Here is a 25,533-nt window from a genome sequence, read left to right on the forward strand (position 1 = left end):
ATGAGAATGTGGTCAGGTTGACTGCAGTCTATTATGTGTCCTGGTCCAGTTGTATCTGCCAGTTAAAGCTGACAATAAATATTGGCTCAATAGAATTGACATAAAAGAGTTGTCTCAGGTGAGGTCCATCTGACTTTTTTTTTTTAATTTGACAGGTAGAGTCAAATTAGAGAAAGGTCTTCCTTCCGTTGTTTCACCCCGCAAATGGCCGCTACAGCCAGAGCTATGCTGATCCGAAGTCAGGAGCCAGGTGCATCCTCCTGGTCTCCCATGCGGGTGCAGGCGCCCAAGCACTTGGGCCATCCTCCACTGCCTTCCCGGGCCATAGCAGAGAGCTGGACTGGAAGAGGAGCAACCGGGACTAGAACCCAGTGCCCATATGGGATGCCGGTGCCAGAGGTGGAGGATTAGCCAAGTGAGCCACGGCACTGCCCCCTGACAGTTTTCTTTTTAGAGTGAAAATAGTGGTGTTGGACCCAAAGTTGCCTAGCAGTTAGATGTGTGTTTCTAGAGAGTGAGGTAGAGGTTTGGGAAAGGGAAGCTGGAGCCAAGGCTGGTGTGGTGCCCCTGTTGCCTTCTGGTAATGTGAGGACTTGGAAAATCTCATATTCTTTCTGGACATCAGATTGCTCATAAGTCAGATAAAGGTTTTCTTGTATCTCTCTGAAGACCCTTCCTGCTTGGTTTTCTGAGTCCCCGGGGGACTGCTGTGTGTGTCCAGTGTGCCCTCAGGTCTGCAGCTGACACTAGATGTTGGTGTCTGTTGTGTGCATCTCCCACAGGAACCTGGGCTGAGCCTGCACTCTGAGAAACCAGAAGTGGGTAAGCAGATGAAAGAAAGAAAACTTGGCAGATGAGCATAACCCAAGAAGACAAGGTCATGTCAGAGCAGCTAAAAATCAAAGGGTGTGAGCAAAGGTTAAGTTGGTTTCAGACACATCAGGGTACGCTGAGGAATGCCTGATGCCCTTCTGTCCTTCAAAAGCATCCCGAGCTGAGGAGCGAGGATTGAGAGACTTACTGCACAGTGAACTTGTGCACCTGTTCAAAGAGGGCTACACGATGCACTCAGAGCTGGCTTCAACTGCAGGGAGGCAGCAGTGCTTAGACTGCGAGGATGTGATCAAGGCACCCCTGATCCCAGGTTCCAGGGTGTGAATCTCAGAGATGTTCTCACTGGAGATACCCACCAGTAAGTGTGCTCTCAGAGGAAACAATGCATATGTGGAGGACTGGAACTGTTCATTGTTACTGTAAACCGCAGTGCCCAGGACTTGGCTGGGCTACAATAAGGAGACTAGCAACTGAAGTGGTGGTTTCAGTGCAGTTTCTTTGCACTTTTTAATTGAGGAAGGTCTGTGACAGCTGAGAGACTTGTGGGGAGATCCAAGACACTTGCTTTGTTATAGGGTGACCCTTGAGGGAAATCCTTCACAGTCCCATTTTCATCAAGGCTTCTACAGGCCCGTGTCATGAGGCATGCGTGTCACATGTAATCCATGTGCTCCTGCTTCCTGTGAGAAAGCAGAGAATCGCTGGCAGCACTGCCCTTCTTTTCAGTATGTATTTACTAGAAAAGCTGTGTGACAGGAGGAGACACGGAGAGAGACAGAGATTCTTGCCATGGAGTGTCACTCCACAAATGGCCTCGATAACCAGTGTTATGTGAAGCAAAGCCTGGAGCCTGGGACTCCATGTGTGTCTCCTCAGTTCCTAAGTCTTTCTTTTAAGGTTTGCAGTTGTGGTGTTTTTCTGAGAAGTCATCACCGAATCCATGGTTGCTTAGATTTTCTTGTGTGTTACCATTTAGAAATCTGAAACCTATTTTGTGACAAATCTAAGATGTGTCCCGATGGACTGAGATTTTTAACCTGGGGGGGGGGGTGTTCTACCCACACCACTTGTAGGATTACACTTGTAGATTAACACTTTCTCTTAATTGCCTGTCCACCTTTGTACAGTCTGTTGACTTATTCATGGAGGTCCACATCTACACTTTGCATTGTTTTCCATTAATTTATATGTCAGTTTTCTTTTTCTTTTTCTTTTTTCACCAGTTCCACTGCATTTCATTACTGTAGCTTCATAGGAAGTTCTGAGGTTGGCAGTGTCAATATTTTCATAAATATTTAACTACTTATTTTCATTTGTGTAGCGCCTGCAATCCAGAAAAATGCAGCAACAGAGAGAGAAAGAGAGTGCTCTCATTTGTGTGCCCAGTCCCCCAGTCTCACAATGGCTGGAGCTGGGCTAGGGCTGAAGCCAGCAACTAGCAACTTAGTCCAGGTCATCCACATGGGTGGCAGGAACCCAATCACTTGAACCATCAGCAGTGTCTACCAGAGTCCACATGAGCAAGAACTTGCAGTCAAGAGTGAAGGTAAGACCCAAACTCTGGTATTCCTTTGTGGGACACACAGAGGCTTCTTAAATAGTATCTTTTTTTTAAAAAAAAAGATTTATTTAATTATTTATTTGAAAGGCAGAGTCACAGGAGAAAGAGAGAAAGAGGGAGAACAGAGCGATAGCTTCCATCTGCTCGTTCATTCCCCAAATGCCTGCAATGGCCAGAGCTGAGCATATCTGAAGCCAGGAGCCAGGAACCAGGAGCTTCTTCCAGGTCTTCCCAGGTGGGTTCAGGGTCCAAAGCATTTGGGCCATCTTTCACTGCTTTCCCAGGCACATTAACAGGGAGGTGGATTGGAAGTGGGGCAGTGGGGATTCAAATCAGCACCCAAATTGAATGCCAGCACTGCAGGCAGGCATTACCTGCTATGCCACAGCACCAGCCTCATAACTATTGCCTTAACCACGGGGCTACATGCCTGCCCCAGTTACTCTTTTCTTTTTTGCATTTTTAAACATTGCTTTATTTTATTGGTTAGCCTTTAATATCATGTAATACTTGTACATTTTAAACTGGAACACTGCAGTATTTAAAATATATACATAAAACGAACCAGGCATACTAGGAAATTAGCCTTTTCATTTTCTTTTTCTGTATTTGGAACCTACCAGCTCCTTTCTGTGTTAACAAGGAATACAATACCTGTCATGAATTATAGTTTCCCCACTCTGCTGCAAAGGCCTTCGTTTCAGTGCTTTTGAGTACCCATTTTTAATGTTTAATTTTTTATTTTTATTTTTTGACAGGCAGAGTAGACAGTGAGAGAGAGAGAGACGGAGAAAAAGGTCTTCCTTTTCCGTTGGTTCATCCCCCAATGGCCACTGCGGCCGGCTCACTGCACTGATCCGAAGGCAGGAGCCAGGTGCTTCTCCTGGTCTCCCATGCGGGTGCAGGGCCCAAACACTTGGCCATCCTCCACTGCACTCCTGGGCCACAGCAGAGAGCTGGACTGAAAGAGGGGCAACCGGGACAGAATCCGGTGCCCCAACCGGGACTAGAATCCAGGGTGCTGGCGCCACAGGCGGAGGGTTAACCTAGTGAGCTGCAGTGCCAACCAGAAATTTGTATTTATTAAAAGTTTTTTTTTTCAGAAGAAGAGATGTAGCTTTGTGCTACATTTGTCATTTTTGCAATGAAAGACTTGACAAACAACTTTGAGAATTAATGACAGTAAAATTTGACAAACAATGTCAAGTGCAGGGACACCAAAATATAATTAAAAAAAAATTCTTTTGTGCAACTCTCAAACTGTTATCATTGCACAACATCTTTGGAGATGGTGTGGGGTGGGGTAGAGAAGATTTCCAAAGTGGTTGATCATTCCAACTTCATTACTTTGAGAGGAATGTTTAGTGTCCCATGGGTATACCCCATGCCATCTCAACTTGGGCAAGTTCCAGCAGCTAAATTGCAAGCCCCTGGCTCCAGGAGAGTCCCCTGAGTCCGAGGTCCCCAAAGCTTGGTGGGAATGGAAGCCAAGAAAGTGAGGTGGTTGCTCTCACCCTAGTATCTGCTCATTACTGTCCATGCACACTGTGGATCACCAACATGCACAGTCATGATCTTGGTCTTAACCGTGTTTGACAGTGAATTCAGAAGGGTTCAACCACGTTATAAAAAAACTCCATCAGGCAACATTCCATAAGGATGGCCAGTAAATCCTGTTCTCTTCAACATGTGGATGAACTAAAGGAGAACACTTGAACAGTAGCATCAGGTTTCTACATCTTCCAAAAAGAGATCATCGCTATGTAAAGTTAGGAGATAATACATAAACTCTTTGAATCTCATGCTATCTTTGAAAAGAGCTCTTGTGGGGCTAGCGAAACCTGTAAGTGACAAGTATGAAATGTCACGTTTAACAACCCTTAGAAACCAAGCAAAACCACCAAGTTAAATGAAGGATTAGGGGGGCCTGCGCTGAGATGTAGCGGGTTAAAGCCCTGGCCTGAAGCACTGGCATCCCACAGGGGCACTGGTTCTAATCCCAGCTACCCCCTCCTGATCCAGCTCTCTGCTATGGCCTGGGAAAGTAGTGGAAGATGGACCAAGTCCTGCACCCACGGGAGAGACCCAGAAGAAGCTCCTGACTCTTGGCTTTGGATCGGCGCAGTTCTGGCCATTGCGGCCATCTGGGGAGTGAGCCAGCAGATGGAAGACCTCTCTCTGTCTCTGCCTCTCTCTGTAACTCTTTCAAATGAATAAAAAAGGAAGGATTAGGATGCAGGGATATCTAAGTGGTTTTTAGTGGAATGAAATGGCAACACGCTGCCTGTGTGAGGGAAAGGAAGCCAAGACAACACTTGAATGCAGCCAAAGGCATGTTATGACGGGACGCAAAATATTTTGAAAATGAATTCATCCTTCACTTAGTGTTGTACTCTGCTGTTGGCCCCACACTACTGAATGGATATAGGAAAACCTGCAGAAACCCGGAGAAGATCATGGCAGCCGATAATGTGTTTTGTCGCCCTGGGGGAAGAGGCTTGAGATGTGTTTTAACCTTACAAAAAAGTCTGGTGACTTCCTAACAGCCCTAGAGTAAAGAAACTTTGTCTGGAAACTAATTCTGCCTTGATGTTTTCAACTGCGGAGAAAGATGGACAGTGAGAGATGTGCTTAGATTGTTTTAGAGGGAAAGGCAGGTCTTTGAAATCAGCATGGGGGTACACAACTCCTGAGACAGAAGGAGGAGTGGCTGGTCTCCTTCAGTGGTGACTTTAAGAGGAGACCAGGTAACCTTGCGTATTACTTTGGCCTAGGCAACTGGAAGGCAGGAGCTCCTAAGATTCCATGATACCCCCTACCTTCTAATTCTATGACTATTACTTCAAATGGTCACTTGGCAAGTAGGACCTTCAGTTCCCTTATTCTTGTCAGTGAACAAGCTATAAGCTGTTGCTTAAAAGCTGAATTTTGACTGCCCCCCCCATGATAGGATTGTTATTAAATACGTTCAGGATCTCTGGGGTGTTTCCCAACAGTAAGTTAGGCAATATGGTTATTCTCATCCCCGTCCTGATTGAAGCTACTGTATTTTATTTGTTTTAACTCCTCCTATGCTTGGTTTTCTTCACCCTAGTCCCAGAAACTGCATTTTCTGCCAGCAACATCGAGATGGCAGGACCACCTAGCCCTTCATCTATTCCAAGAGATGACAAACTAAGGATCAACCGAGACTTCAGCCTCAGACTGTCACAGTCAGAACGGGAGCTGCAAGCTCTTCGACAACAAGTGTATAACTTGGCCACTCGCTTAGAGAAATACAGTGAGTTCTGTAGGTCCTCTCACCCAAGTGATGAATGGTTGGTTGTCTTTTGTGCTTCTGAGAAATGAAGTGCTTTCCAGATTTGATTGTTCTCCTCCCTTGAGCATAAGAAATGTCATTGTTATTGTACTGTGAGAAAGCTAGAAGTTAGTATTACAACCTCAGGTTGCTGAGTGTGGAATAGCCAAGGCAGGAGTTCTGCAAATTCCAGGTTTTCAGTCTAGTGTGGGGTAGGGTGGGGTGGCAGTTAAAATTTCAGGGAATGATTCCTGGTACAGGCCAGGAAATGTCTGTTTTTGCTATGAAGAGGCAAATTCATTTTTTTTTTTTGACAGGCAGAGTTAGACAGTGAGAGAGAGAGAGAGAGAGAGAGAGAAAGGTCTTCCTTCCGTTGGTTTACTCCCCAAATGGCCGCTACGGCCGGCACGCTGTGCTAACCCGACGCCAGGAGCCAGGTGCTTCCTCCTGGTCTCCCATGCGGGTGCAGGGCCCAAGGACTTGGGCCATCCTCCACTGCCTTTCTGGGCCACAGCAGAGAGCAGGACTGGAAGAGGAGCCACTGGGACAGAATCCGGCACCCCAACCGGGACTAGAACCCTGGGTACTGACGCCGCAGGTGGAGGATTAGCCTAATGAGCCGCGGCGCCGGCCGCCAATTCATTTTAATTAGCAGCCTCTGTGTCCTGTACCACGTGGTGTGGGCTTCGTGTCTGGGCTTAATGAACTTCCACTCAATTGAAGCTGCTTTTTTTTTTTTTTAAGATTTATTTATTGATTTGGGAGGCAGAGTTACAAAGAGAGGGAGAGAGAGGCAGTGGGCTCTTCCAGGTGCTGATTCACTCCCCAGATGGTTGCAACAGCTAGAGCCGATCCGAAGCCAGGAGTCAGGAGCTGCTTCCGGTGTCCCACATGAGTGTAGGGGCTCAAACACTTGGGCCATCTTCCACTGCTTTCTCAGGCCATTAGCGGGGAGCTAGATTGGAAGTGGAACAGCCGGACTCGAACTGGTGTCCATAGGTATGGGATGCAGGCAGAAGCTTAACCTACTACACCATAGTGCCAGCCCCTCCAAGCTTCTTTTGAGTTCCAATTGGCCAATCCTTGTGCTAGTCACACAAGGGAAATGTGATGAAGAGTGTACAGGATCCACTTCATAGACAATAAAAGGGAGTCGGCCCTACCCTGGAACCATTATCTGTAAGTGACATTGTCAAGACCAGGGACTGCCCTGGTGAGAGGGAAGATCTGCTCGGGGAGCCCAGGGTTTTCCTGAAGGTGAAGAAAGTTCCTGACTCCTTGTGGTAGCACAGAGCGGAGTGTAGGGCAGGGACTCTGGGCCCTGGCCCCAGGCTCTATTCCAGAATGCCCATCTTCTCTGTTCCTGAGATTCCTTATCTATACCCACAGTGCTATCCCACCTCTGAATTGTTGCTGTGAAATGCAAGACATATTTCTTGTAAAATACCAGAGATGATTCCTGGTATGGAACACATTTATTCAGTATTCATTCATGGTTTCTAACTTAACAGGAACTTCATTAGTATGAGTGCATGTTTCCTTCAGGGCCTCTGGGCGATAAGCATTCTGTTTTGCACAATTCTATCTAGCTCTTTCATCCCCAAACACAGAAGCCTGAAATCCTCAGCACAGAGGAATCATGCGTCCCCAGTGTTAGGGTGCCTTGCCTAGCATGCAGAAAACCACTGCTTCACGCCTCAACTTAGTGTTTGACTTAAGAGGCTGTGGGATGTGGTGATTACACTGGCCCATGGCTGAGTCACAGGTCAGAGGAGGGGAATTCTGATTCTGTCAAATGTCCATTGAATCACCTGTTGTCAGGCACTTTAGGTGTGTTAGAACTCTTGTTTGCTCATCTCTAAGATGGGGATTATCAGATGTCTTGTTGGGAAGTGGAGAAATAAAGATAAGGAAGGAAATCCTTACACAGAGCCTGGTAGTGGAGTTTGCCCTCCCTAGAGGCAGTGGCCAGAGCTGCATGTCCAGCCATCCAGTGAGGCAGCCATGTCTGTCTTTCTCAGGTGGTGGAAAATACAAAACGTTGCTTCATCATACACTGGAAGAGAAAGGCCGGCTTGGATTGCTGCAAGTTGTATCACCAGTTCCAGCTGTGTTCAAGTAAGGGGGACTCTGTGCAGGGCAGGAAGGCGGGAAGGTGTATGTGTCTGTGAAGTGGGTAGCTCAGCTGGGACAACTGAGAGCTGACTTTGGCCAGCAGAAGGACACTTTTCTCGTAAATATGCATAAAACACACGGCCAGTGGAAATACTAACTGATGGGCTGCAATGGTGATGCAGAGCCTCTTTTTCTCTTTTAAAAAACAAGGAATTTCTTGAGTGCAGATTCACATCCCAATATTGAACAGAGGCTAGTGGCAACTCAGTGACATGTCTGCACACTCTGTAGTGTCGTCACCATGTCATCGGCTGTTGATCACCATGACCTCCTGATTGATGATGAGGACCAAGCCTCCCATGTGGGTGTAGGGACGCAAGCACCTAGGGTCATCCTCTGTTGCTTTCCCAGGCAGATCAGGAAGGAACTGGATTGAAAGTGGAACAGCTGGCCTCAAGCCAGCACCATAGGCAGTGTATCTATCTGCTGTGCCAGAGGGCTGGTCCCTGAAGGAGGACCTTTATGAGGGGGATGAAGGAAGTGTACTGGCTTTATAGGATGAAGTGAAGGTCACAGAATTTTACAAGGTCCCCCTGTGGCAAAGAGGCAGCTCCTGTGGAGTTTGTCCCTGGACAGATATCCCGGGCCTGTCGGGGAGCACGGCCACTCTGCTTGGGGAGAGATCCTGGTTCCTTGGGTCCTGAACTCCAGAGCCATGGCACAGAGCCCAACCGTACAACCCCCAGCCTGTCAGGAGTTCAGCTCTCTCCTCTGCATGCCTCTCCCTGTGGCCCCTGATTCTGCTAACCGAAAAAGGCCTGTCTGGGCCCAATGCCTCCACACTGCCAACCTCCAGGCTGGGTCTGGCCAACAGCTGGTAGCAGGCCAACGTACAGAGGAAAAAGTGGCAAGGAGGTCCGAGGTGGGTCAGGCGGGTGCCCGGAAGAAAGCCGGAGTGCAGTGTTGCCCAACCGGTGGCCTTGGCCTCTGGTGGGCAGCCCTGGCCCTGTGCTGCTCAGACTTCCTCCTGACCTGGACTGTCCTCCCCCAGGCCCCGGACCCCAGCCACATGTGCAGGTCTCTACCTCCCACACTACTGGCCCCATGCCACCTGAGCCTAGCATGGCATGGGTGCTGGTGGCAGGCAGCTAGGTTTTGGCAACTGCCCTGGGGTTTGTCACAGGACAGACCTTCCGGTCCTGCCAGGAAGACAATCGCCCTGGTTGGCGTGGGATCCTGATTCCCTGGGCCAAGGGCTACAGGGCTTATGCTCCTAAGACACGCAACCCTGGCCCTGGCCAACCCCATCGGCCCATTGTGGGTGTCAAGCTCTGTCTTCCTCATGCCTCTCCCCAGCATGCCTGGCGTAATTGCTCCATACCACCAGAACGTGAGGCTCTGCCCAAAAATGGATGTGAAATACCACTACTGCTTAGCCACCTCAGCGGCTCACGTGTATGTCGTCAACCCCGGCATTGGCTACTCAGTCTGCTGGGGCCCCAGCGCCTTCGTAGAGCTGTCCTACCACCGTGCGGAGGTGCTGAAACGTGAGTCCTCCCAAGGGAAATCTGGCTGCTCTGCTCAGTTGCTGGGGTGCTGCCTGACCCCACCGCCACATGGTGAGTCTCGGCCTAGTGGCAAACACCCACCCTGGGCACAGGGCCTGGCGAGAGCAAGACCCCAGGGTCCCATCGGAAGGCCTGCTGGAACAGGGCAGTCCAGCTGTGCCTGACTGGCCTCCAGCCAAGCTGCCAATGGGGTGGATGCACGGTGGGGCACGCCATGCGGATTCCACCAAGGAGGGGGGGGGCGTTTTGGAGCAGACCATGGCCCAAGGGAGGCCACTTCACCTAGGTCCTCGAGACTCGAAACTACCAAGCTACCCAGTGCTTCTTGCCTGAGAGCAGACACCCCTGCAGGCCAGGAGCTGAAAGGGGCCCCATGGCCCAGGAGAACTGGCCCAACACCACTCAGTTGCGTGCTGGGTTGGGAGCACCGGGATGGTGAACGGCCGCGTACTGGCTCGCGTGGTGAGACCCAGGCTTCGCACTGTATGCAGGCTGGGCGAGGACCACCAGGCTGGCCTTAGGGGCTGGCAACTGCCAGGCCAGGCCATGCTGTACCCATGGCCAGGCTCCGAGCCCAAGGGCATACAACCGCAGGGAAGCCCAGTGAGGGAGTTGAGTTCTGGTCGACTCTTGCATGTAACCTTGCCCTCTGTGTGCTCCTTTGCAGTGACCAACAGCTATGACGAGGAGGAGGTAGCAGAGGACTGCACGGCGAAAAGAAATCATGAAAACATCAAATCCAGGTATGTCACCGTAATTGACGGTGGAGCCCCTCCGACCACAGCACCCGGCGTGGAGAGACCCCGAGCACTAGAGCCGGGTGAGGGATGCGGGGACAGGCAGCCTGTGGCCTGCCAAGGGGCACAGGGCTCTGGTTCCCTAAACATCACAGGGCCCACCTGGACCAGACACAGTCGCCACCACCCACCACCACGGCCCGGTGTAGCCGCCGGCGGGGGGAGGGGGCCGCTGTGCGGAGGGAAAAGTGGCCAGCAGGTCCCAGGCGGGTCGGCTGGGGGTCCGGCAGCCAGGCCACGCCCCTGCAGCCCCGGGGCCCAGACCCCGTTCCCCGCCGGCGGGCTTCAGCGCTGTCCTCTGCACACCTCTCCCCTGCAGGCCTGGCGTGCACGCCCCGTACCATCAGACCCTGTGGGCCTGCCCCGAACCCGAGTACGGGTACCACTATTTCTTCGGGGACACCGCGGCGGCCTACGCGGGTGCATACCCCACTGGCGCGACCTCCCCGGTCGGCTGGGGCCCCGGCAGCTTTGCGGGTCGCCCCTACCGCCGGGCGCAGATTGTGGAATGTGAGTCCTCCCGAGGGAGATCTGCTGGCCAGGGTGGGATGGGCCGGGGCCCCCAGGCCGGCGGCCTCTCCCGGGCCCCCCCGAGCCCCGGAACCGCACCAAGCCACCAAGTGCTTCTTGCCTGGGAGGACACACCCCTGCAGGCCAGGAGCCGGTGGGTACCCCACGGCCCAGAGAGGCAGGCCCACCGCCACTGAATTGCGTGGTGGCGTGGGGGCACGGGGAAGGTGACCGGCCGCCCCCCGGCTCTCTCGTTGAGGCCCGGGCCGCCCGAAGGACATGGGTGCTGTGGCTGGGCAGAGGTCGCCACTCTTGCTTTCGCGGCGCGCGCCATCCCAACTCGGTTGGAACATCCCAGGCCAGGCTGTGCCGTGCCCATGGCCAGGCCAGGCCTGGTGCGCATGGGCCCGCGTCCCTGGGGAGGCCAGGCACAAGTGGTCGAGTCCCAGTCGACTCTCGTGCCTGACCATGCCCTGTGGGCACTTCTTTGCAGTGAGCGAGGAGGAGGAGGAGGAGGCGGCGGAGCAGAAGCAGGAGCCGGCGGCGCCCGCAGCTGAGTCCGAGGCCCCTTGCGGGTAAGACTGCAACGGGTGGTGGCGCAGGCCCTCTGTCCAAGACACCTGGCGAGGGCAGCGGGGAGAGAGCCTCGGCTCCCCCAACCTCGCAGGGTCTACCTGGGCCCGACAACCCACCGCAAGGCACAAGGACGGCCGCGGCGGGGGGGGGGGGGGGGGGAGCGGTCCGCTGTGCGGAGGGAAAAGTGGCCAGCAGGTCCCAGGCGGGTCGGCTGGGGGTCCGGCAGCCAGGCCACGCCCCTGCAGCCCCGGGGCCCAGACCCCGTTCCCCGCCGGCGGGCTTCAGCGCTGTCCTCTGCACACCTCTCCCCTGCAGGCCTGGCGTGCACGCCCCGTACCATCAGACCCTGTGGGCCTGCCCCGAACCCGAGTACGGGTACCACTATTTCTTCGGGGACACCGCGGCGGCCTACGCGGGTGCATACCCCACTGGCGCGACCTCCCCGGTCGGCTGGGGCCCCGGCAGCTTTGCGGGTCGCCCCTACCGCCGGGCGCAGATTGTGGAATGTGAGTCCTCCCGAGGGAGATCTGCTGGCCAGGGTGGGATGGGCCGGGGCCCCCAGGCCGGCGGCCTCTCCCGGGCCCCCCCGAGCCCCGGAACCGCACCAAGCCACCAAGTGCTTCTTGCCTGGGAGGACACACCCCTGCAGGCCAGGAGCCGGTGGGTACCCCACGGCCCAGAGAGGCAGGCCCACCGCCACTGAATTGCGTGGTGGCGTGGGGGCACGGGGAAGGTGACCGGCCGCCCCCCGGCTCTCTCGTTGAGGCCCGGGGCGCCCGAAGGACATGGGTGCTGTGGCTGGGCAGAGGTCGCCACTCTTGCTTTCGCGGCGCGCGCCATCCCAACTCGGTTGGAACATCCCAGGCCAGGCTGTGCCGTGCCCATGGCCAGGCCAGGCCTGGTGCGCATGGGCCCGCGTCCCTGGGGAGGCCAGGCACAAGTGGTCGAGTCCCAGTCGACTCTCGTGCCTGACCATGCCCTGTGGGCACTTCTTTGCAGTGAGCGAGGAGGAGGAGGAGGAGGCGGCGGAGCAGGAGCAGGAGCCGGCGGCGCCCGCAGCTGAGTCCGAGGCCCCTTGCGGGTAAGACTGCACGGGTGGCGGCGCAGGCCCTCTGTCCAAGACACCTGGCGAGGGCAGCGGGGAGAGAGCCTCGGCTCCCCCAACCTCGCAGGGTCTACCTGGGCCCGACAACCCACCGCAAGGCACAAGGACGGCCCAGAGAGGACGGCCGCGGAGCGGGGGGGGGGTGTGGGGTGGGCGGGGGGGGGGCGGTCCGCTGTGCGGAGGGAAAAGTGGCCAGCAGGTCCCAGGCGGGTCGGCTGGGGGTCCGGCAGCCAGGCCACGCCCCTGCAGCCCCGGGGCCCAGACCCCGTTCCCCGCCGGCGGGCTTCAGCGCTGTCCTCTGCACACCTCTCCCCTGCAGGCCTGGCGTGCACGCCCCGTACCATCAGACCCTGTGGGCCTGCCCCGAACCCGAGTACGGGTACCACTATTTCTTCGGGGACACCGCGGCGGCCTACGCGGGTGCATACCCCACTGGCGCGACCTCCCCGGTCGGCTGGGGCCCCGGCAGCTTTGCGGGTCGCCCCTACCGCCGGGCGCAGATTGTGGAATGTGAGTCCTCCCGAGGGAGATCTGCTGGCCAGGGTGGGATGGGCCGGGGCCCCCAGGCCGGCGGCCTCTCCCGGGCCCCCCCGAGCCCCGGAACCGCACCAAGCCACCAAGTGCTTCTTGCCTGGGAGGACACACCCCTGCAGGCCAGGAGCCGGTGGGTACCCCACGGCCCAGAGAGGCAGGCCCACCGCCACTGAATTGCGTGGTGGCGTGGGGGCACGGGGAAGGTGACCGGCCGCCCCCCGGCTCTCTCGTTGAGGCCCGGGCCGCCCGAAGGACATGGGTGCTGTGGCTGGGCAGAGGTCGCCACTCTTGCTTTCGCGGCGCGCGCCATCCCAACTCGGTTGGAACATCCCAGGCCAGGCTGTGCCGTGCCCATGGCCAGGCCAGGCCTGGTGCGCATGGGCCCGCGTCCCTGGGGAGGCCAGGCACAAGTGGTCGAGTCCCAGTCGACTCTCGTGCCTGACCATGCCCTGTGGGCACTTCTTTGCAGTGAGCGAGGAGGAGGAGGAGGAGGCGGCGGAGCAGGAGCAGGAGCCGGCGGCGCCCGCAGCTGAGTCCGAGGCCCCTTGCGGGTAAGACTGCACGGGTGGCGGCGCAGGCCCTCTGTCCAAGACACCTGGCGAGGGCAGCGGGGAGAGAGCCTCGGCTCCCCCAACCTCGCAGGGTCTACCTGGGCCCGACAACCCACCGCAAGGCACAAGGACGGCCCAGAGAGGACGGCCGCGGAGCGGGGGGGGGTGTGGGGTGGGCGGGGGGGGGGGCGGTCCGCTGTGCGGAGGGAAAAGTGGCCAGCAGGTCCCAGGCGGGTCGGCTGGGGGTCCGGCAGCCAGGCCACGCCCCTGCAGCCCCGGGGCCCAGACCCCGTTCCCCGCCGGCGGGCTTCAGCGCTGTCCTCTGCACACCTCTCCCCTGCAGGCCTGGCGTGCACGCCCCGTACCATCAGACCCTGTGGGCCTGCCCCGAACCCGAGTACGGGTACCACTATTTCTTCGGGGACACCGCGGCGGCCTACGCGGGTGCATACCCCACTGGCGCGACCTCCCCGGTCGGCTGGGGCCCCGGCAGCTTTGCGGGTCGCCCCTACCGCCGGGCGCAGATTGTGGAATGTGAGTCCTCCCGAGGGAGATCTGCTGGCCAGGGTGGGATGGGCCGGGGCCCCCAGGCCGGCGGCCTCTCCCGGGCCCCCCCGAGCCCCGGAACCGCACCAAGCCACCAAGTGCTTCTTGCCTGGGAGGACACACCCCTGCAGGCCAGGAGCCGGTGGGTACCCCACGGCCCAGAGAGGCAGGCCCACCGCCACTGAATTGCGTGGTGGCGTGGGGGCACGGGGAAGGTGACCGGCCGCCCCCCGGCTCTCTCGTTGAGGCCCGGGCCGCCCGAAGGACATGGGTGCTGTGGCTGGGCAGAGGTCGCCACTCTTGCTTTCGCGGCGCGCGCCATCCCAACTCGGTTGGAACATCCCAGGCCAGGCTGTGCCGTGCCCATGGCCAGGCCAGGCCTGGTGCGCATGGGCCCGCGTCCCTGGGGAGGCCAGGCACAAGTGGTCGAGTCCCAGTCGACTCTCGTGCCTGACCATGCCCTGTGGGCACTTCTTTGCAGTGAGCGAGGAGGAGGAGGAGGAGGCGGCGGAGCAGGAGCAGGAGCCGGCGGCGCCCGCAGCTGAGTCCGAGGCCCCTTGCGGGTAAGACTGCACGGGTGGCGGCGCAGGCCCTCTGTCCAAGACACCTGGCGAGGGCAGCGGGGAGAGAGCCTCGGCTCCCCCAACCTCGCAGGGTCTACCTGGGCCCGACAACCCACCGCAAGGCACAAGGACGGCCCAGAGAGGACGGCCGCGGCGGGGGGGGGGGGGGTGTGGGGTGGGCGGGGGGGGGGCGGGCCGCTGTGCGGAGGGAAAAGTGGCCAGCAGGTCCCAGGCGGGTCGGCTGGGGGTCCGGCAGCCAGGCCACGCCCCTGCAGCCCCGGGGCCCAGACCCCGTTCCCCGCCAGCGGGCTTCAGCGCTGTCCTCTGCACACCTCTCCCCTGCAGGCCTGGCGTGCACGCCCCGTACCATCAGACCCTGTGGGCCTGCCCCGAACCCGAGTACGGGTACCACTATTTCTTCGGGGACACCGCGGCGGCCTACGCGGGTGCATACCCCACTGGCGCGACCTCCCCGGTCGGCTGGGGCCCCGGCAGCTTTGCGGGTCGCCCCTACCGCCGGGCGCAGATTGTGGAATGTGAGTCCTCCCGAGGGAGATCTGCTGGCCAGGGTGGGATGGGCCGGGGCCCCCAGGCCGGCGGCCTCTCCCGGGCCCCCCCGAGCCCCGGAACCGCACCAAGCCACCAAGTGCTTCTTGCCTGGGAGGACACACCCCTGCAGGCCAGGAGCCGGTGGGTACCCCACGGCCCAGAGAGGCAGGCCCACCGCCACTGAATTGCGTGGTGGCGTGGGGGCACGGGGAAGGTGACCGGCCGCCCCCCGGCTCTCTCGTTGAGGCCCGGGCCGCCCGAAGGACATGGGTGCTGTGGCTGGGCAGAGGTCGCCACTCTTGCTTTCGCGGCGCGCGCCATCCCAACTCGGTTGGAACATCCCAGGCCAGGCTGTGCCGTGCCCATGGCCAGGCCAGGCCTGGTGCGCATGGGCCCGCGTCCCTGGGGAGGCCAGGCACAAGTGGTCGAGTCCCAGTCGACTCTCGTGCCTGACCATGCCCTGTGGGCACTTCTTTGCAGTGAGCGAGGAGGAGGAGGAGGAGGCGGCGGAGCAGGAGCAGGAGCCGGCGGCGCCCGCAGCTGAGTCCAAGGCCCCTTGCGGGTAAGACTGCACGGGTGGCGGCGCAGGCCCTCTGTCCAAGACACCTGGCGAGGGCAGCGGGGAGAGAGCCTCGGCTCCCCCAACCTCGCAGGGTCTACCTGGGCCCGACAACCCACCGCAAGGCACAAGGACGGCCCAGAGAGGACGGCCGCGGCGGGGGGGGGGGGGGGGTGTGGGGTGGGCGGGGGGGGGGCGGTCCGCTGTGCGGAGGGAAAAGTGGCCAGCAGGTCCCAGGCGGGTCGGCTGGGGGTCCGGCAGCCAGGCCACGCCCCTGCAGCCCCGGGGCCCAGACCCCGTTCCCCGCCAGCGGGCTTCAGCGCTGTCCTCTGCACACCTCTCCCCTGCAGGCCTGGCGTGCACGCCCCGTACCATCAGACCCTGTGGGCCTGCCCCGAACCCGAGTACGGGTACCACTATTTCTTCGGGGACACCGCGGCGGCCTACGCGGGTGCATACCCCACTGGCGCGACCTCCCCGGTCGGCTGGGGCCCCGGCAGCTTTGCGGGTCGCCCCTACCGCCGGGCGCAGATTGTGGAATGTGAGTCCTCCCGAGGGAGATCTGCTGGCCAGGGTGGGATGGGCCGGGGCCCCCAGGCCGGCGGCCTCTCCCGGGCCCCCCCGAGCCCCGGAACCGCACCAAGCCACCAAGTGCTTCTTGCCTGGGAGGACACACCCCTGCAGGCCAGGAGCCGGTGGGTACCCCACGGCCCAGAGAGGCAGGCCCACCGCCACTGAATTGCGTGGTGGCGTGGGGGCACGGGGAAGGTGACCGGCCGCCCCCCGGCTCTCTCGTTGAGGCCCGGGGCGCCCGAAGGACATGGGTGCTGTGGCTGGGCAGAGGTCGCCACTCTTGCTTTCGCGGCGCGCGCCATCCCAACTCGGTTGGAACATCCCAGGCCAGGCTGTGCCGTGCCCATGGCCAGGCCAGGCCTGGTGCGCATGGGCCCGCGTCCCTGGGGAGGCCAGGCACAAGTGGTCGAGTCCCAGTCGACTCTCGTGCCTGACCATGCCCTGTGGGCACTTCTTTGCAGTGAGCGAGGAGGAGGAGGAGGAGGCGGCGGAGCAGGAGCAGGAGCCGGCGGCGCCCGCAGCTGAGTCCGAGGCCCCTTGCGGGTAAGACTGCACGGGTGGCGGCGCAGGCCCTCTGTCCAAGACACCTGGCGAGGGCAGCGGGGAGAGAGCCTCGGCTCCCCCAACCTCGCAGGGTCTACCTGGGCCCGACAACCCACCGCAAGGCACAAGGACGGCCCAGAGAGGACGGCCGCGGCGGGGGGAGGGGGGGGTGTGGGGTGGGCGGGGGGGGGCGGCGGGCCGCTGTGCGGAGGGAAAAGTGGCCAGCAGGTCCCAGGCGGGTCGGCTGGGGGTCCGGCAGCCAGGCCACGCCCCTGCAGCCCCGGGGCCCAGACCCCGTTCCCCGCCGGCGGGCTTCAGCGCTGTCCTCTGCACACCTCTCCCCTGCAGGCCTGGCGTGCACGCCCCGTACCATCAGACCCTGTGGGCCTGCCCCGAACCCGAGTACGGGTACCACTATTTCTTCGGGGACACCGCGGCGGCCTACGCGGGTGCATACCCCACTGGCGCGACCTCCCCGGTCGGCTGGGGCCCCGGCAGCTTTGCGGGTCGCCCCTACCGCCGGGCGCAGATTGTGGAATGTGAGTCCTCCCGAGGGAGATCTGCTGGCCAGGGTGGGATGGGCCGGGGCCCCCAGGCCGGCGGCCTCTCCCGGGCCCCCCCGAGCCCCGGAACCGCACCAAGCCACCAAGTGCTTCTTGCCTGGGAGGACACACCCCTGCAGGCCAGGAGCCGGTGGGTACCCCACGGCCCAGAGAGGCAGGCCCACCGCCACTGAATTGCGTGGTGGCGTGGGGGCACGGGGAAGGTGACCGGCCGCCCCCCGGCTCTCTCGTTGAGGCCCGGGCCGCCCGAAGGACATGGGTGCTGTGGCTGGGCAGAGGTCGCCACTCTTGCTTTCGCGGCGCGCGCCATCCCAACTCGGTTGGAACATCCCAGGCCAGGCTGTGCCGTGCCCATGGCCAGGCCAGGCCTGGTGCGCATGGGCCCGCGTCCCTGGGGAGGCCAGGCACAAGTGGTCGAGTCCCAGTCGACTCTCGTGCCTGACCATGCCCTGTGGGCACTTCTTTGCAGTGAGCGAGGAGGAGGAGGAGGAGGCGGCGGAGCAGGAGCAGGAGCCGGCGGCGCCCGCAGCTGAGTCCGAGGCCCCTTGCGGGTAAGACTGCACGGGTGGCGGCGCAGGCCCTCTGTCCAAGACACCTGGCGAGGGCAGCGGGGAGAGAGCCTCGGCTCCCCCAACCTCGCAGGGTCTACCTGGGCCCGACAACCCACCGCAAGGCACAAGGACGGCCCAGAGAGGACGGCCGCGGAGCGGGGGGGGGGTGTGGGGTGGGCGGGGGGGGGGGGCGGGCCGCTGTGCGGAGGGAAAAGTGGCCAGCAGGTCCCAGGCGGGTCGGCTGGGGGTCCGGCAGCCAGGCCACGCCCCTGCAGCCCCGGGGCCCAGACCCCGTTCCCCGCCGGCGGGCTTCAGCGCTGTCCTCTGCACACCTCTCCCCTGCAGGCCTGGCGTGCACGCCCCGTACCATCAGACCCTGTGGGCCTGCCCCGAACCCGAGTACGGGTACCACTATTTCTTCGGGGACACCGCGGCGGCCTACGCGGGTGCATACCCCACTGGCGCGACCTCCCCGGTCGGCTGGGGCCCCGGCAGCTTTGCGGGTCGCCCCTACCGCCGGGCGCAGATTGTGGAATGTGAGTCCTCCCGAGGGAGATCTGCTGGCCAGGGTGGGATGGGCCGGGGCCCCCAGGCCGGCGGCCTCTCCCGGGCCCCCCCGAGCCCCGGAACCGCACCAAGCCACCAAGTGCTTCTTGCCTGGGAGGACACACCCCTGCAGGCCAGGAGCCGGTGGGTACCCCACGGCCCAGAGAGGCAGGCCCACCGCCACTGAATTGCGTGGTGGCGTGGGGGCACGGGGAAGGTGACCGGCCGCCCCCCGGCTCTCTCGTTGAGGCCCGGGGCGCCCGAAGGACATGGGTGCTGTGGCTGGGCAGAGGTCGCCACTCTTGCTTTCGCGGCGCGCGCCATCCCAACTCGGTTGGAACATCCCAGGCCAGGCTGTGCCGTGCCCATGGCCAGGCCAGGCCTGGTGCGCATGGGCCCGCGTCCCTGGGGAGGCCAGGCACAAGTGGTCGAGTCCCAGTCGACTCTCGTGCCTGACCATGCCCTGTGGGCACTTCTTTGCAGTGAGCGAGGAGGAGGAGGAGGAGGCGGCGGAGCAGGAGCAGGAGCCGGCGGCGCCCGCAGCTGAGTCCGAGGCCCCTTGCGGGTAAGACTGCAACGGGTGGCGGCGCAGGCCCTCTGTCCAAGACACCTGGCGAGGGCAGCGGGGAGAGAGCCTCGGCTCCCCCAACCTCGCAGGGTCTACCTGGGCCCGACAACCCACCGCAAGGCACAAGGACGGCCCAGAGAGGACGGCCGCGGAGCGGGGGGGGGTGTGGGGTGGGCGGGGGGGGGGGGCGGGCCGCTGTGCGGAGGGAAAAGTGGCCAGCAGGTCCCAGGCGGGTCGGCTGGGGGTCCGGCAGCCAGGCCACGCCCCTGCAGCCCCGGGGCCCAGACCCCGTTCCCCGCCGGCGGGCTTCAGCGCTGTCCTCTGCACATCTCTCCCCTGCAGACCTGGCGTGCACGCCCCGTACCATCAGACCCTGTGGGCCTGCCCCGAACCCGAGTACGGGTACCACTATTTCTTCGGGGACACCGCGGCGGCCTACGCGGGTGCATACCCCACTGGCGCGACCTCCCCGGTCGGCTGGGGCCCCGGCAGCTTTGCGGGTCGCCCCTACCGCCGGGCGCAGATTGTGGAATGTGAGTCCTCCCGAGGGAGATCTGCTGGCCAGGGTGGGATGGGCCGGGGCCCCCAGGCCGGCGGCCTCTCCCGGGCCCCCCCGAGCCCCGGAACCGCACCAAGCCACCAAGTGCTTCTTGCCTGGGAGGACACACCCCTGCAGGCCAGGAGCCGGTGGGTACCCCACGGCCCAGAGAGGCAGGCCCACCGCCACTGAATTGCGTGGTGGCGTGGGGGCACGGGGAAGGTGACCGGCCGCCCCCCGGCTCTCTCGTTGAGGCCCGGGCCGCCCGAAGGACATGGGTGCTGTGGCTGGGCAGAGGTCGCCACTCTTGCTTTCGCGGCGCGCGCCATCCCAACTCGGTTGGAACATCCCAGGCCAGGCTGTGCCGTGCCCATGGCCAGGCCAGGCCTGGTGCGCATGGGCCCGCGTCCCTGGGGAGGCCAGGCACAAGTGGTCGAGTCCCAGTCGACTCTCGTGCCTGACCATGCCCTGTGGGCACTTCTTTGCAGTGAGCGAGGAGGAGGAGGAGGAGGCGGCGGAGCAGGAGCAGGAGCCGGCGGCGCCCGCAGCTGAGTCCGAGGCCCCTTGCGGGTAAGACTGCAACGGGTGGCGGCGCAGGCCCTCTGTCCAAGACACCTGGCGAGGGCAGCGGGGAGAGAGCCTCGGCTCCCCCAACCTCGCAGGGTCTACCTGGGCCCGACAACCCACCGCAAGGCACAAGGACGGCCCAGAGAGGACGGCCGCGGGGGGGGGGGTGTGTGGGGTGGGCGGGGGGGGCGGGCCGCTGTGCGGAGGGAAAAGTGGCCAGCAGGTCCCAGGCGGGTCGGCTGGGGGTCCGGCAGCCAGGCCACGCCCCTGCAGCCCCGGGGCCCAGACCCCGTTCCCCGCCGGCGGGCTTCAGCGCTGTCCTCTGCACACCTCTCCCCTGCAGGCCTGGCGTGCACGCCCCGTACCATCAGACCCTGTGGGCCTGCCCCGAACCCGAGTACGGGTACCACTATTTCTTCGGGGACACCGCGGCGGCCTACGCGGGTGCATACCCCACTGGCGCGACCTCCCCGGTCGGCTGGGGCCCCGGCAGCTTTGCGGGTCGCCCCTACCGCCGGGCGCAGATTGTGGAATGTGAGTCCTCCCGAGGGAGATCTGCTGGCCAGGGTGGGATGGGCCGGGGCCCCCAGGCCGGCGGCCTCTCCCGGGCCCCCCCGAGCCCCGGAACCGCACCAAGCCACCAAGTGCTTCTTGCCTGGGAGGACACACCCCTGCAGGCCAGGAGCCGGTGTGTAGCCCACGGCCCTGGGGAAGCCGGGCACTCGCGCTACGGTCCCAGTGGACTCTCCCGCCTGAGCACGCCCTGTGTGCACTCCTTTGCAGTGCCGCCTACCATGGAGGAAGAGGAGGAGGCGGAGCATGACCAGGCAACGCCTGCAGAGGAGTCTGAGGCCCCTTGTGGGTAAGACTGCTCGGGTGGTGGCGCGGGCCCTCTGTCCAAGACACCTGGCATGGCCCAAGACCGGGCAGTCAGCTGGGCGAGGGCAGCGGGGAGAGAGCCTCGGCTCCCCCATCCTCGCAGGGTCTACCTGGGCCCGACAACCCACCGCAAGGCACAAGGACGGCCCAGTGAGGACGGCCGCGGGGGGGGGGGGGGGGCGCTGTGCGGAGGGAAAAGTGGCCAGCAGGTCCCAGGCGGGTCGGCTGGGGGTCCGGCAGCCAGGCCACGCCCCTGCAGCCCCGGGGCCCAGACCCAGTTCCCCGCAGGCGGGCTTCAGCGCGCTCCTCTGAACACCTCTCCCCTGCAGGCCTGGCGTGCACGCCCCGTACCATCAGACCCTGTGGGCCTGCCCCGAACCCGAGTACGGGTACCACTATTTCTTCGGGGACACCGCGGCGGCCTACGCGGGTGCATATGCCACTGGCGTGTCCTCCGCGGTCGGCTGGGGTCCCGGCAGCTTTGCGGGTCGCCCCTACTGCCGGGCACAGATTGTGGAATGTGAGTCCTCCCGAGGGAGATCTCCTGGCCAGGGTGGGATGGGCCGGGGCCCCCAGGCCGGCGGCCTCTCCCGGGCCCCTCCGAGCCCCGGAACCGCACCAAGCCACCAAGTGCTTCTTGCCTGGGAGGACACACCCCTGCAGGCCAGGAGCCGGTGGGTACCCCACGGCCCAGAGAGGCAGGCCCACCGCCACTGAATTGCGTGGTGGCGTGGCGGCACGGGGAAGGTGACTGGCCGCCCCCCGGTTCTCTCGTTGAGGCCCGGGCCGCCCGAAGGACATGGGTGCTGTGGTTGGGCAGAGTTCGGCCCCGGGGAGGCTGGAGACACGCAGTCAGGTGCCAGTTGAATCTCGCGGGTGACCACTCCCTGTTGGTGCTCTTTTGCAGTTTCCAAATCGGAGGATGAAGTGGAGGAGGCAGAGCAGGACCGTGTCGCGCCTGCCGCGGAATACCATGCCCATTATAGGTTAGACTTTGCATGTGGTGGTGCCGGCCATGTGTGCACGACACCTGCCGTGGTCCAACAATGGGCAGTGTAACTTGGCGAAGACCTCGGGGAGATTTGGGCTGTGGCCTGCCAAGAGCCATGGGGCCCCAGCTCCCCGACCCTGGCAGGTCCCACCTGGGCCCGACACTCCCACCGCAACCCTCCACCTAGGCCCACTGTGACTTGCAGCCAAGTGGGGCCGGCCGCTTTGCAGAGGAAAAAGTGACCAGCAGGTCCAAGGCAGGTCATTTGGGCTCCCAGCTCTGAACCAGGGCGCAGTGTTTCCCATCAGTTGCCCTGGCTTCAATTCAACCGGCCGTGTTATGTCACATGTATTCCTGGCTGTCATCCAGGGTGGGTGTTGCGTATCAGCCTGCCCCGGCTTCAGTCCGGCCGGCTGTGACAAGTCAGGCCTGTGCCAGGCTCTAAACCAGGGTGCTCTGTTGCCCATCAGATTGCCTTGGCTTCTGTTCAGCCGGCCGAGCCCAGTTTCCTCAGCCTTCCTCATGTGCTGGCACACCTTCCTCTAATCCTTAGGCCCCAGCCCAGGGCCCCCAGTGTGGGTCTCCACCTCATTCTCCTGTTCATTTCGCGTGGCGGCCCGGTGACACGTGGCTGGCCACTAGATTGCTCAGTGTTTGTCGCTGGCTGGGATCATGTACGTCGCTTTGCCCCCTACTGGTTCCATGGGCTCATGCGGTGCTATTCTTGGCCTCTGGGCAGTGTGCTGACCTGTGCTGTTCTGCCTTTCTCCTGGCCTGGCTCGCTACCCCAGACCCTTTGCCTTAGGCCCTTATCTAGGTCTCCAACTCACAGTCTACTATCCCTCTGAAGCCCCAGCCTGCCCGTCAAGGCTGAGTGGCGGTCAGCTGGACTTTGGCAGTCGTGCTGGTTTTTGACTACAGACAGCCCTCCAGGCATGCCAGCAAGGCCAGCCGCTCTCGTACATTTTGGTCCTTTGCTGCCTTGTGTTCCTCCTGGGCTTTTCCTGATGAGCACCTAACACCACTCCGCCTGTAACCCACACCCTATCCTGCCAGGTTTCAACATTTGGATGTGTGGTACCCATCTGACTGTATGCACCTCGGTTGGCCTGCGTTGGTCATTCATCTTTATGCTGCCTTCGGCTTCCCTTTCCATCGATTCTGTTGTCCGGCACTTTGTTTAAAACAGCGTTGTCCCTGGCCACGCGCCGTGGAATGTGAGTCCTCCCAAGCACTCCACTTAGTTGTCCACTCCACTTAGTTGCTGGTGTCTTGTTCCGTACCACTGCCTTGCTATGCCTTCTCCTGGTGGGTCCTGGCCCAGCTGCACTCCCTGTGCACAGTTGGCTGCCAAGAGTGAATCCCCATGGTGCTGCTGACCCATGTGGTAGCAGGTAGGACCATCTTTCCCCTTATCATATTGTGACCTGCCCCATGTGCCATCTGTTGCAGTGGAGAGCACACAGCTGGAGGCGGAGGAGGCTGACACCTCCAGCAGTGGGCAGCTGTGCACATCAGAACACCGGGTCAAGGCCCAGTCTGTGTAAGTGATCACGAGCATGTGGGTCTGCTCTGTTGCACATCTGATGACAGCGGGTCCGGGGAATGGTAGGGGATGGAAAGTTTTTTTGACTGTTGAAGACCATGTGCCCAGAAGGCCTGTTTTCCCAACTCTGGCCCAGCCTGGCCCGCCAACAGCCCCTCCCCACCCCTGTGTTCAGGAGCCCCTGTCTCTGTTGGCCCATGTTGTGCAGTGGCACTGGGGCCTTCCATGTCTTCACCTCCCTCTTCCTCGGGCTTCTGCCCTATGTGGCCCAGGGTCTGGTCCTCCTCCTAGGGCATTCCCACTCTCCTGGCTTCCATGTTGCCTCCATCCAAACAGGGTAGACCGTTTCTTGTTCTCCCAGCCCCATGCCAACCCCTTTGGGGTAGTGTCCATAAACCCTAGGGGGACTGTCCATTGTCAGGGGTTGTGCAACACGGCAGTGAAGAATGGGACAAGGGAGGCCCGAGTTGGACCCCCTTCTAAATAGCACTTCTCTGGGGTCCATGGGCGTGACCCCAGCCTAATGCACCAGGACACTTTCCCTGACAAAGTCCATGTCTGGGCTCATCCTAATCCGTGTCCTCTGTCCTGCTGGGGAGGCTGGGCTGGTGATGTTCCATGGGACCTCAGGCTGTCCTCCTCGTGTTTTTCCTGTTCACCTGGTCTCCCTCCTTCTCCCTGGCTTTTCCTCATCTCTCTGAATGCCGTTGTTTCACCAAAGGGAGGATCGTGTTCACTTAGGTTTTGGTGTGCACTTTGTTCAGTCTCCTATGCTCTGTTAGTGCTAGGGAGACCTTGTAGTCGTCCTTGTGTCTGGCATCTGCCTGTGGTCACTTTGCTTCCCTTTGAACCTCCACAGGTCACTTACCATCAAAGGGCCTTTCTGGATGGCAGCTCCACCAGCCAAGGACCGCCCTTCTCCTTATGCCCAGGCTGGCGACCTCTCCCGGAGTGAGTTTTATAATTATTCCTAGGCTGTAAGCATCTCCTGGGCTGTTCATTTCCCTATTATTGGTCTTCAGGTAGACTCCATAACCATTGCCCCACTGTGCTCATTCCTCTCCCCAAGAAGTCCTGTCATTTCTCCAGGTAGAGCCTTTTAGCATCATCTGTGTCTATGGATACAGTGCTCTGCCACCATCTCTTCCTGTGCTGCCACTGCTTTCCTGAGTTCCCCTCAGTCCCGGCTCATAGCATCAGCACTTGTGAGTCTTCATAGGAATCTCTTCCTCCTTTCAGATTTTATCCTGAGTGTGCCATGGCCCTGGTTTGTTGGGAGTGTCCAGCAGTACCAGCTGGCAGTGAAACCCACCATGGGAGACGAGACCAGAGGCCAAACTCGGGATCTGACAAGATGGCTGGACTGCCCCGCAGGATCATCAAGGAAACCCAGCGTTTGCCAACAGAACCAGTTCCTGGCGTTAAAGCAGAACCAGATGAGAGCAATGCCCACTATTTTCATAGGGTCATTGCTGGCCCCCAGGATTCCCCCTTTGAGTGGGGGACTTTTAAACTTGAACTATTCCTTCCAGAAGAATACTCGATGGCAGCCCCTGAAATACATTTCATGAACAAAATTTATCACCCTAATGTAGATAAGTTGGGGAGAATATGTTTAGATATTTTGAAAGATAAGTGGTCCTCAGCACTAGATACAGTTCTGTCATCAATCTAGGCTTTGTTCAGTACTCCCTATCCAGATGATCCATTAGCAAATGATGTAGCGAAGCAGAAGAAGACCAACGAAATGCAAGCCATTGAAACAGCTAGAGTATGGACTAGGCTATATGCCATGAACAATATTTAAATCAATCTGATCATCAAGAATTATCACTTCTGTTCTGCCAAGACTTCTTCCTTTTTGTTTGCATTTAATGGACATAGTCTTAGAACTATTACAGAATAAAAGCCTAGACATCTTCAGTCATTTGGTGGTTAAATGCACATTAGCCAATCTCTGTCTTGTCCTAATTTGCTGTTGTAAAGCATAAGCAGAGGCTAG

The 25,533-nt window shown here is 60.6% G+C and overlaps 2 protein-coding genes across 2 annotated transcripts; both read left to right on the plus strand.

The window, feature by feature from the left end:
- Positions 1-1,118: 1,118 nt before the first annotated feature.
- On the plus strand, positions 1,119-20,549 carry LOC133773455 (fibroin heavy chain-like). The gene is made up of 24 exons (XM_062210798.1): positions 1,119-1,192; positions 2,156-2,380; positions 5,490-5,675; positions 7,715-7,811; positions 9,165-9,355; positions 10,044-10,119; positions 10,493-10,683; positions 11,177-11,258; positions 11,575-11,765; positions 12,259-12,340; positions 12,684-12,874; positions 13,368-13,449; positions 13,793-13,983; positions 14,477-14,558; positions 14,904-15,094; positions 15,588-15,669; positions 16,017-16,207; positions 16,701-16,782; positions 17,131-17,321; positions 17,815-17,896; positions 18,242-18,432; positions 18,926-19,007; positions 20,037-20,118; positions 20,459-20,549. Exons 3-23 carry the CDS (start codon positions 5,525-5,527, stop codon positions 20,098-20,100), a joined length of 2,763 nt encoding a protein of 920 aa, XP_062066782.1. The 5' UTR covers positions 1,119-1,192; positions 2,156-2,380; positions 5,490-5,524; the 3' UTR covers positions 20,101-20,118; positions 20,459-20,549.
- On the plus strand, positions 20,467-25,192 carry LOC133773854 (uncharacterized). Its single transcript, XM_062211408.1, has 8 exons — positions 20,467-20,649; positions 20,899-20,977; positions 21,324-21,514; positions 21,902-21,980; positions 23,042-23,202; positions 23,438-23,528; positions 24,391-24,482; positions 24,771-25,192. Exons 2-8 carry the CDS (start codon positions 20,910-20,912, stop codon positions 25,100-25,102), a joined length of 1,014 nt encoding a protein of 337 aa, XP_062067392.1. The 5' UTR covers positions 20,467-20,649; positions 20,899-20,909; the 3' UTR covers positions 25,103-25,192.
- The last annotated feature ends 341 nt before the right edge of the window (positions 25,193-25,533 follow it).

The sequence above is a fragment of the Lepus europaeus genome, chromosome 14 (assembly GCF_033115175.1).
Source record: "Lepus europaeus isolate LE1 chromosome 14, mLepTim1.pri, whole genome shotgun sequence".
In the NCBI taxonomy this organism is placed as follows: Eukaryota; Metazoa; Chordata; class Mammalia; order Lagomorpha; family Leporidae; genus Lepus; species Lepus europaeus.